We start from the raw sequence: 12,450 nt of genomic DNA, 5'->3' as shown, positions 1-12,450 counted from the left end.
TAGCGGCTTCACTTGCGTTATCAAAGGCAGAGCGTCCTACTTGACAAACAGCAGGAGGCTCTTGATAGAGAAGCGCGGGGGGTGCCAATCTAAGAGACCAAGCCTGACATGCTGCGGTGAGTCCACCTACTGCCATCCTCCAGTTTTCTCTCCAGGGACCTTTCCTGAGCGCGGGGAGACCAGTCGAAGGGAAAGGCCACCCAGAAGCAGCGAAGTAGGCAGCGTCCCACCCACCAGAGATCTAGTAGGGAGCCAGTGCCCGAACCGCCGTCTCTGGGTAGTCCCTGGATTGCCGGCGCCCAGGAAACCACCCGCCAGAAGACCAACCCGGCACCGACTGGGGAGGCGGCGCAGGCCGGGATTCAGGAGAGAGCTTGATCTCTCATCCCAGTCCCCTCCCTCCTTCTCCGGCTGTGAAGATGTCCGCCAAGCCCGAAGTGGGATTAGTGCGTGAGGCTTCTCGGCAGATCGTGGCCGGTGGTTCAGCTGGTAAGGCCGGGGCCCCGCTCTGCTCCGCTCAGCCGGAGACTAGTCCTTTGCCCCATTGCGTGCCCCGAAAACATTTCTCAGACAAGCTTCCTGGTCCAAGTTTTATCCTCTTTCTTAAAATTCTGCGCGGCCGGTTCAATACCTGAGCCCGCAGAGCATAAGGGCCAAGGAAGCCAGAGCGGGCTGAGAGTGCCGTGTGTCCTAGATAAAGTCGCCTCGGCACTAATGCCAGCAGCTCTTGGGTTCCTGGCCTTCTCTGTTCCTAGGCTGCAAGAGGCGGGCAGCACCAAGTCTTGTAATTTGAAAGAAGTCTTTTTTGCTTTGCTGGCTATTTTGTTCTGTTTTACTTAAGTTTGCTAGCACTTGTAGATTCTCTCCAAGGTAGCACAGATCTTACACAGATCCTTCCTTGCTCATCAGAGTATTAGGTATGACTCCGCAGGGCTTCTTATTGCTTTCCGCAGGGCTGCTTATTGCTTACCATTCTTTCTTGGGAATATAATTGCGCCATAAATAGGCATATTAAAATTAAATGCATATTTTAACACACAAAAAGTTGGTATAGTGGAATTACAATTTATGGAGAGTTATGCTGTAGGAGAAAGAAGAAAAACCGTTAGCAAATGATATGTTATAACCATTCTTGGCAATAATTGTGTTAAATGTAGCTGGGGAAATTTACCATGAAATTATGGGCATGGATTTTAAAAAATATTTAAAAGTGTAATTGATTAATTTAGTCTTGCATATAGTGGTGCGTTTTATTATAAATACATAACAAATAATTACCATAACAAATAAATACCACAATTTAATAAGTGTGATTATTCCTTTAATAAATTATTTTGATACTAATAAATCATATTAAGACAAGGACAAGAAAATGTTTAATGTTGATTAGTAAAATTTACTATATTTTAAAACAGATTTGGGCTATTTATAAAGGACTACTACAAATTATGACCAGTATCATTATGTTGAATCTTAGGGGTACCACAAGCAACTAGATGTGTCACAATGTGTACACTTTTCTCAAGTTCATATCTCATTATTAATTATTAGTAACAATTGAGGCATTCATTTCTTATAGGTAATTGTGGATTGTCCACACATTATGATGTCAGTGACCCTACTGCCTATGTTTTAAGTTGTTTCCCAGTAGTGGTGATGAACTTGCACTGATTTATTCACAATTTTTGGTGGATTTCACAATGGCCACGGCTCTGCTAGCTCTACCTGACTCACTTTATTCCCAGTCTGTGACCTTGATCAAAGAAAACTCACTTGTCCCAGAGGGAAAGTGGAGCTAGTTGGTTAACATCTTAAGCTATGAACAGTGATTGATAAGCATCTGTATATTGGTGATTAATAAGCATCTGTATATTGGTTTAGATAATAATAATATGTATTAGGAACAGCTAAACTCAAAGGATGTTAAAAGTAGATCAAAATTTAATCCTATTTATGGTGTTTTGTTGAATAAGTATTTGGCATACATATAATGTATGATGCCATCATATAGTCTTATGATTGTAACTAGTATGAATGAAAATTAGGACATTTATAAGATAACTTTAAAATAGTAGAATGGTTAATTTATATAGTTTGTACTATGGGGTTTTTGATAAGTGATGAGAGTAATTTATACTTTCATCAGAGTGAAAAAGAGTACTTGGCCAAAAGCATTTTCATAAGACTTTATTGCAACTGTAATAAATGCAATAATCCTTTTGCATATACTAGATCAAGGGTCAGAAAAAAATCAATATACAAGACAAGCATAATTTTAATAAAAAGAAGATGCATTTGAATTTCTAGCACAGGAATTCTGATTTCTGGTACTATCATCTCTCTGTGTATTATATGATCTTCTGGTTGTAAAGTTCAAAAATACATTGTAAGGGAATGTTCTCTTAAGAGAAAAAATATGTAAACTGGGGAGGTTTATTGGAGAGCTAGCCGCATGTCTCATGGCATTTAAGGTCCAGTGTGCATTTCTGAAGAGGAGAAGGAAGTAGATTCTCTTCAGCTCTTCTTTTCTTTGTCAAATGGTCAAACATCCCCAAGGTAGCAGGTTGGTGGCTAATAATAGGGCCATAGTGTTACTACTACAGCTGTTAGGATGGCTTGGCATACTCCACACATTTGCCTGGTAAAGAAAACGTGCTCAAGTGGATTTAGTTCATTACAGCTGAAGTAAGTCATATTGTACCTAGTACTCCAGACAACACTGACCTGAAGAGGTCGGATGATAGACTATGAGTGACTGGCCCCTTGCTGTTGAGGACCTACCTCTGAACCACAGCTGAGTAGCTTTATAGATTTGTGATGAAGTCTACAGCTGTAACATAGATAGGGGTGAGATGGAAAGTCATGTGCTTCACTGAAACCAAGGAAATGGATGAGAAAGGCCTTGCAGCAGTCTTCTATTAGATAATAGTCTTCCTTTAGGGAGAAAAAGCTGCCTTTCAGCAGCTAACAGGGCAGCTTGACTTTGTTTCACTTGGAGAATTCATCACAGAGCATTCTGTCAAGACCAGATTAGGCTGTGATTGGGCCTTGCCATCCTGGCTTATATAGAGATATCCAAGGTTGTCGGGGTATACACTTGACAAACAGGGAGAGTTATTTCTCTGTGCCATCTTGGTATCCTGAGCATTGTTGTTTCTTGTAGTTAACTACTGTTTTCAGCTTTCATGGAGCTCTTCTATGTGGCAGAACCTGGTCTCCAACAGCTTTTAAATATCCATGCCTTTGACTTCTGTTCCCTGGTAAACATCAGAGACTGACTTGCTTTCTTTTAATTTTTGTCCAAAATCCCAAGGAAAGACTCAAAACAATCCAGAGTTGACAGGGTTCCACCTCTACATCAATCAACTCTAGTCAATCCCCATGTGAATGTGTGGTGCTGTTATGCCAGATTCGTGGGACCCCAGTAGACCTCCAGGAGCTGAATCTGATGCAATCACACAAGAGTCTTTATTGCAAGCTGGAGCCTGGACTCACAGCCATTCCCAACACAGTGGTCCCAGGGAGTGAGCCCTGGTCCTTTGTTCAGTGAGATTTTATGTTTTGGGGGGATACTCTATGCGTCACAACATCACACAACAAATCATTCCATACCACGGGAAAATCAAACAACAACTCTTAACATTGATTAGCACATTCAATGGCAGAAACAAGTTGGGTAGGGTGATTGGTTAACCAAGAGGAGGATTCCTTTGAACTGATTGGTTTAGGCCACGAAGGGTGTATGTGCTAAACTACATGGTTTCCCAACGTGTTATCAACCACCATAAACTACTTGGGGGTCATCTTGCATTCCAGGTATTTTCCCTGTCTCATGCTGATTGAAGGTTGCTAGGGGAGTTGCTATGGGTCCTAGCCTGAGTCAGGGACACCTGGTGCCACAGACCTCTCCTGTTATTTACAGACAAACAACTCAGCAGGGTGGGTATGTGCTTAGGAGTGCTCTGTGGGTTTTTCCAAGGACAAAGTTCACTCCCCCTTCCTTGGACAGGCTTTGCTCTGAGGAAGAGGCTTGTTTCTCAAAAATGGAGTCACATTAGTTTCTCATTCCACCCTTTGTCTGGAAACTTGGAACCAATCATGGTTCCCTCAGTTGGAGGTCTATATGGGCAGGCCTTACATCTTGGTAGGATTCTCCTTCTGAGTCTAGGGCTTGATAGTGGGTACACAGAACCAATATCTGAATTGTGTTTACTCTGTTCTTGATGAAAGCCACTAGCTTGTTCACAAGTGGTCCTACTAAGGTTGACACTAGAGTAAACAGTAACCCTCAGGGGACAGTCCTTAACTTTCCAGACTCACTCAAAATTGGCCTCCTGACTCGATTTACCTATCTACACTGTCTATCTATTTCTGGCTTCACTCCCCCTTTAATTTTAGGAACTCCTTATTGCTGTAAGGAGAGGGGGCAATGGCTCATTCTGGCTGCTTCAGAGCTGATATAGGGCATTGAACATGAGGGGGCTCAACGTGGGAGACGACGTGGGGGACGTGAGTTCCCTTTTAGAAGTCAGTTCAGTTTGAAGTCTGGTTGGGGAAGAAAAGGTTGTAAAGTCATCTGGGGATGGGTGCTTCTATGAGAGAAACAAAAACCATGAGTACTGAATAAATGTTGCAGCAGCTGGAACATGTCACTGTATAGAAGTTCCCTCATCAGGCTCTAACATCCCCAGTTATCAGGACTGTAAAGATAACATTTAACTTTTAGTGTTACAGATGTCCTTCCCCATAAGATACAGTTTAATAATTTAATGTCATCTGATATTGCAAGATCCTTTTACTAGTATGACCTCTGTGTCTATTAGAGAAACCTTTAATTCTGTTACTCAGGGCTGGATAATCATACTAGCAAACACCAAGCCTACCTGTGTAGGATAGGAATATCAGTAGGCCTTAAACTAAAAACTTCTGTCTCTGGCAGCTCCTCTTGATAATTTCTTTTGATAATTATCAGGCATTCTTGCCTAAGAATCTCTTCTGTAGCCTCCAGTCTTACTTATTCTTGGGGGCTAACACAAGGTGTAAACCTTAAGTTGCATTTAACTATTATTATTATTATTTAAAATGCCCAGGAATAGATGTGTTTTGGTTTTAACTGTCTTTGCTAAGTGTTTAAGATGAAGCAAGTCAAACTGACTTTTGTTTCTATCTATTGTTAAAAGTCAGCTGAGTTTCCATGGGAATCCTGGGGGAACTTTGGAGCAGCTTTTTAGTTCTGCTAGTGCCATTTGCACTAGGATGGATCCAGGTCTTGCTTGACCATGTGGCTTCCCTTGGAAGCATCAGGGATGTCTCCCTTCTCCGGTGAGAAGCAAATGCACTGATTGGCTTTCTGTTCTCCAGTGGTCTCATTAATCTCCCTGATCGGGAGGTTATGTGGCCCAGAGTTGCAAAGCTCTTTAGTCCCTTGCTCCCTGGATTCAGACTGACTCAGAGGGCAAGAGCCAAACATTGGTTTTCTTGGCCCTTTTAATTTAACTTTAATTTTAAATCTTAATCTTAAACATCCAGCAAATCAATCTCACCAGAGTACTGGGCTTTAATGTCTATCTCTCTATCCTGTAGGTGATAACTTATCATTTTACATTAACCTAGGTTGTGTGTTCTTAAAACAACACCTCTGCAAAACATTAACAAGCAATCTTTAGACCATTTATAAGAAAACTACAAAACAAAATTAACAAGAGTAAAAACATATTTAGTTCGTGTAATAGCCACCTTTAACTTTGGCAGAGTTATACATCATATCCCCTGTTTGAGATCCTAGTAATCTTGACAAAAACCAACTTTTGGACACAACTTTAAGTGTACTGAAATCTGGCCTACTTCTTTCATAGTCATTTTCACATGTAGTGAGATGGGACATAGGCTTTATCTCAGGAAAGGCGGGGCTCTTCATAAATCTTAAGTAAAGTGCAATAGTTCTGAAGCTGATCTTTGCTTTTTAAACATCATTTTACAAAGCTTACATAAATTGTTGCTCAAGTTCACATGAATATTAGCAAACACAATATAATATCACATCTAAAGCATGAATTAAAGAAAGGCTGAAAGCTTTTAACCTTTTGTAGAAAAGTAGCAAAGTACTTTTGTGTTTTGCAATATTAACTTTTACACAGATTAGGCTCTCATTAACTTAAAAATACATTTAAATTGTACCTCAGTGTAAAAAGTAACATAAAACTTTACATATCTTATTGATAACAGGTCCAGTTATAGAATATCAAATGATATAAATAAATTTCCAATATGGCTTTTCTTTTAAGCCTAAAATTACCATACAACTTTAGAACACCAGCTTGATATAATGCTCTTTTAAAGCTTCTACCTTACAGACTTGTATACCTGGAAGATATGAACACATTAATAGCACCACAATTACAATGATGTTTTTATATTAACCAAGTTTAGCTTTTAAAGAAATAACATGTACAATTCTCTAAAATAACAGTTCTTGTTTAACCAGCTGTTTAATTCCTTTAAGATTACTTGCTCTAGAAACAAGAAACAAAACTTAATAAAACACAATGTTATGGGTACACTAATATTTTAAGAAATCTTTGTCCTTTTAACATATGACTGATTGTAAAGACAAACTTACACAGACCTTCTTTATAACTTACTTAAAAATCTTATTTACTTAATCACATAGACTCTTTTATCTAGAAACACTCTTTTATCTAGAAAGGCCTTGTAGCTTTTCTCAGGTGAAATCTCCATTGCAATGTTTAAAAACTCAACAGTTGATCAAAAATAGAACTCATCAGAAAAACATTAACCTAGGTCTGTAGGATCAAAATCATGAGCTCAAAAAAAAAAAAAAATACAGAATCTAAGGAAAAACAAGAGTCCTAGAAAAAAATGACTGGCCAGTAATTAGTAAATACCATACAATTTACTTTTTGGTTTAATCTAGTTTGAGTTCAGGTAAAAGACACCTTTACTTTTTTTTTTTTTTCTGGGCCTCAGATCGTCTCCTACTGAGCTTGCAGGCTTCTTCTGTTTGCATTTCAACTTAAGTCCTGGCTGAGGTCTGGAAGGAGCAGGGAAAATTGCTATTCTGAGCAGAAACCTCATGCTTATGGCATTTTAACCTTAAGTCATAATTTTCAGGTTTGGATGTTGAAAATTATGATACAAGTTTAAGATACAATTCACAAAATTTCATACCTTTATATCTTCTACACTAGAAAAACTTTCTCACACAAAACTGAAAATAGGATCTTACTTGATAATATAAAAGCTACCATCAGAAGAAATCCCTTCAGGATCATTAAGCCACTTTCTTTGCTCTGAAGTTCCTATAGTAGTATTAAGTTCCAAAAGAGAACCACACACTACCATCTATATCCAAAATTAAGCTTTAAAAATTCCCAAGACTGTTGCTATTCAATGTCATTTCAGTAAGCCAGACCAACATCCCAGTCCAACACTTTCTTTTCCTAAATCCTAAACACTGAGGGGAACAGATACTGTTGTAGGGACAAACAAGGCAAGGCACCAAAGATAGCAGGAAACAGTTTTATTTAGCTGCAGCCAGGTTTAGAGGGCACAGTTTTTGCTGTAATCAATTAATTCCCTGAAATCAGGGAGTTTCAGAGTTTTATACCCAGCTTGTAAGGGGAGGGGCTCAGAAGTTCACAGTCTGCAGAAGTTCACATAAAAGCAGCATTTTTCTTTTACTTTTCTGGGCAAGTTAACTCTTCAAGGACCACACCTGAGAAGGGGAGAGCTTCTTTTCCCCTTTCTTTCCTCCCCTTGCCAGCTGTTACCATGGAGCCCATTTGTAACTTATCTTAAAAATGTAGACATCTCTGTGAAACCCCAGCTCAAGGCCAGAGGTCTTGTTTGCACATTTCTACAAAGTACTATACTAGATGCTTGTGAAAAACTAGTAAGGGGATGTTCAGCACCTGGAGTGCTGCTATCTTCCCGGCCAGTGGCCAAGTAAAACAGGGTAACACGAAAATAGGAACTTTATCCACATTGGACTCTTTCGCAGAGACTCTTTTGCTAACAGTCCTAAAATCATCCATGGTGAAGAGGGCTTTTCTGTAGAGAAAGGGGGTGCCACTTCAATACCATACCATAATTTACTATCCTTGCATAAATTAATGCACTGGTACACCTAGTGAAATCTTCCCAGGCTACCCAATTCAAAAATTGATGAAAAAATAAAACTAAATGATTTGGAGTTTCTTGCCAAATTGGAAGTAGAGTTCTTTAGTTTTCCATCCTAAGTATTTAAGTTCTTTGGCATGAATTATCTGAAATCATACACTAAACAATTACCTAAACCCAACTTTTATTTATATTTATTTATTTAATATTTTATTTACATTTTAGTTTTTGGCAGACACAACATCTTTGTATGTGGTGCTGAGGATCAAACCCTTTTATTTATAAATATGACCCTTTCAGTCTTTGTATTAAATAGTATTACACTCATTTATATAAACACAAGATTAGCTTTTAGCCAAGAGAAAATGCAGTTTTTTAAACTCAGTCCATCCAGGTCCTCTACAAGCAGTTGGGTAGATTGTGACCTGATAAAGGGCTCTGGCTATGGGAACAAGTAAGATCTAAAATCTAGTCTATGCTTCATAATTTTTGCATCCTAAAGCAGACTTGTGTCCTCCTGGGAAATGGGACACCTTTCTTCTGTTGCTCTTAAACATATTGAATGTATTAGAAGCAAAGTTGATGGTAACACTGACAGAATTCCTTCACAATCGTTAGAACTCTCAAGATCTCTGACCTCAACACATCTGGCTCCCATAGTATTATTACCCTGTCTGCATATCAGCAGGGCTCCATAAGTCTCCATCATGCCGGTGGTCAGGAGCCAAGAGTGTGAATCCACTTAGAACCCTTCTATTCTTCCTAGTGACCAGTTTGGGTCCTTCTTCGTGTCTCTGAAGCCTATGGGGTTGTTCTTATCCCCTATGTCATGTAGGAGACTTTCAGGCCCATTCAGATAGTCATTTACTTCAAACTTTCATAGGACTTTTGCACCCAACCTGAGAACCTTCAGCCTCTGAAGTTTCCTTGGTCCCTTGGGAAGTCTTGCTCTCACCAGGGCCTGTCAGGATTCCTTGTGAGTTCATACCTATACCATGTACACAATGAATTTTTTCTATAGTGGTAACTCTGAGGCCCCCTCCTGCTTCCCAGAATTATACTCATATCCTTCGAAGTCTACCTGTCCTACTTAGAATGTGTCCCAAAGTTTATTTCCCTCCACGACCATGCACTTAATCATTGTGCTGGCAGAACACTGATTTATTCTCCAGAATTTCAAGGGTGCTGTTTCCTCTTCTCTAACCTAACCTAGTCCTTGTTACCTTGGTAGCGAGGCACCCCATCCTGTTTTCATCAATTAATATATTCACTTTGTGCATTTCCTAAAGATCCATTGCTTTCATTGAAAGTGTTTTGTCAAAGTATTCTGGAGACAGTTTTCCAGTCTTCTGCTAAGCACAATTCAAGTACTTTGTAATCTCGTTAATCACATTCAAAGAACCAAATAAAATTGAAATGACAGACCCTTTCTGAGGAAGGGAAAACTGTGATCAAGATAGGCTTCTGGGAGACTATCTGAGAATATATGCAAATTGTGTCTTTTATTATGATGGGGAGAAAGTACAAGACTTTCAATAAAAAAAAGTTTTAAAAAACAGGTATAAGATAATTTAAAATATTTATTTTTTAAAAAACTGCTGATCTTCTATATCTTAGATATTTTCATTTTCAAAAGATTTTTACCTTTTCTTACCTTAACCTGAAAGTTAAAGTATAGTTAAAAGAATGCCTTAATAGTCAGTGTATATACTTGAAGTCCCTGGATGCTAATTTGTACTAGGCAATAAAAAAGCTGATGCACCAGGGGGTAATCAAGGTTAAATTTTTGATCAAGGAGAATTCTTTCTGAGAATGGGTGCAAAGGGGACACACATGTGATTTGGATAAATGGCACCTTTGGAAATTCAGGATTTGGGAAACTGTAATTGTTTGATAATAAATAGCAGGTTGTAGTGAAACAGGTGAGCCTTTATGACACATCAAAGGGAGGCTGGAACCCATTATCTGAGTAATTAGGGAGGAAAAAATATCCCCCTTATTTCAACCACATAGGAGGAAGCAACTCTATTGCTTAAATTAATTATAAAATACCTTTAAGGGATGTGTTTTAATTAAAATGTAGTCTTGTCTTTAAGAAAATCTAGTCTTCAAAAATATAAATTTAAAAACAAAATGTGAATTGTGTAACCACATTTTAAAGGATTTCTTATTTTACTCTCCTTCGATGAAAGATGTTTCAAAAGTACAAGTACCATTATTACGTATGTTCATGACACAAAACATAAAACAACGTTTCCCAATGTTTTAGGAACACACTGTTGAACCTGTACTTCCTCACCTCTCTTCCACTCTGACTTCAACATCTCTGAATATTGAGAACCAGATATTTCAGAGGTACCATAATAGGGGCTGAGAAATGTTTGTGACTATATTAATAAGTAAATATCAAAAGACAAACCAGAGAACATTATTCTGTCTCCTACACTGAAGAGAGAGAAGTATTCAGAGATTCTGATCATTGGACAATTGATACATGCAACAGTACTTTAACAACTCTTCTGTTGGAATCATTCAATAAATGATGTGAAAAAAATACCTTCAAGTCTAAAATCTCTTCAGCCTCCTGGATAAGAGACTTATGATAGTATATTGCAGTGCTGGGTATGGAACCCAAGGCCTCATGCATACTAGGCAGGTGCTACATCCCCAGCCCATGATGTCTTTTTATTTAGACATCATTTGTCATTCTGGGACCCCAAACTAAAAAGAGATGCACAAATCATCTTCAGACATCTTTATGATCTAAGTTGGTAATATCTTTAAAATGGCAATGAATGAAAGAAACTAGGTGTATTAACTTTTCATCACGGTGACCAAAATACTAGACAGGAACAACTTAGAGGAGGGGAAACATTTATTTTTGGCTCACAGTTTCAGAGATTTAGTCCCTGGTTGGGCAACTCGATTGCTCTGGGCCTGAGGTGAGGCAGAACATCATGCTGGAAAGAAGAGTGCAATAGAGTACTGCTAATCTTACAGTGATTAGGGAGAGAGGAGGGGAGGGGAGGGGAGGGGAGGGGAGGGAGAAGAGGGAGCCAGGGACAGAATATAACCCCAAAGGGCACACAACCTGTAGCCTACTTCCTCCATCTGCACCCTACCCATGTGCAATTACCACTCAGTGTTGTAGTCTTTCAAATTATTAAACTATCAAGTGGATTAATCCATTTGTTAGGTACAGCTCTGATCATTTCATCTCTGAACATTCCTGCATTATCTCACACATGAGCTTTTGGGGGACATCTATAATCCAAACCATAACACTGGATTGAGGGACTTCTACAGGATTTTCTCAGTTGTACTAGATTTAAATAAATTTTCTGTACAAGTAACCTTTTTCTTTCTTCTTACTTTGTTATTTAAGTTGGCAGTTATTTTCAAAGTTATCAGAATACTTAAATTATTGTAATTGTGTCAGTTATTTCCACATTTTGATGTGTTCAAGGTTTATATCACTTAAAATGTTCTATTTGATATTTTGATTGTTACAATAGACCTTGTAGCGATGCTAGAACAAAACCTCCCAAACTGTGTAGCTTAAACAACAGAAGTTTATTCTTTCACAGTTCTGGGATTTGGAAATCCAAAATCAAAGTGTTGTCAGACAGGTTGCTCCTGGTGGTACTGAGGAAGAATCTATCCCATGCCTTTTTTAGCTTCTAGCATTTGCCAGCTATCCTTGGTGTTTCTTGGTTTATATATGACATCACTATTATATCTACATCTGTCATCACATGGCTCTTTTCTTGTCTGTCTCTGTGTTTATGTCCAGATTTCCCTCTTCTTATAAGGACATAAATCATTTAATCAGGACCCAATCTAATCCAGTATGATCTCCTTTTAACCTGATTATATCTGCAAAGATAGTATGTTCAGGTAAGGTTATATTTACAGGTACCAGGTACCAGGGGTTAGAAACTGTTACCTGAAACTTTTCTCCTTCCCAATTTTAATCTAATATTCATGGACTTTCATATCTCGAGCCAATTTTTCTTAAGTTCTACTTATGGTTGGTTTCCAGCCCTCTTCTTCCTATCTGACCACTCTTTTACAAACTCCTTTGTGGGTTCCTTTCCCCCTGTTCTAGAAATATATAGTCTATAGGTGTCCATGTTCTCTACCACATACTCTAGTTATGAAGAAGACTTTCTACCCTCTGGTTTCAATGTCATCTATTTACAGGTTACTGCCAGATCTATATCTCTAATTTCTTTTTTTTAAAGAGAGAGAGAGAGAGAGAGAGAGAGAGAGAGAGAGAGAGAGAGAGAGAGAGAGAGAGAGAGAGAGGAG

At 38.6% G+C, this 12,450-nt stretch overlaps 1 protein-coding gene across 1 annotated transcript in view; it reads left to right on the top strand.

Annotated features, from left to right (window-relative positions):
- Positions 1-229: 229 nt before the first annotated feature.
- Positions 230-12,450, top strand: part of Slc25a21 (solute carrier family 25 member 21) — a 461,783-nt gene continuing 449,562 nt past the window's right edge. Inside the window, exon 1 of the mRNA XM_077800003.1 lies at positions 230-489. Coding sequence (XP_077656129.1) covers positions 420-489 — 70 coding nt within the window. The 5' untranslated portion in view covers positions 230-419. The remainder of the gene's footprint in view (positions 490-12,450) is intronic.

The sequence above is a fragment of the Urocitellus parryii genome, chromosome 6 (genome assembly GCF_045843805.1).
Source record: "Urocitellus parryii isolate mUroPar1 chromosome 6, mUroPar1.hap1, whole genome shotgun sequence".
NCBI lineage: Eukaryota > Metazoa > Chordata > Mammalia > Rodentia > Sciuridae > Urocitellus > Urocitellus parryii.
The sequence above is the reverse complement of the archived record's forward strand: the minus strand, read 5'-3'. Positions and strand labels throughout refer to the sequence as shown.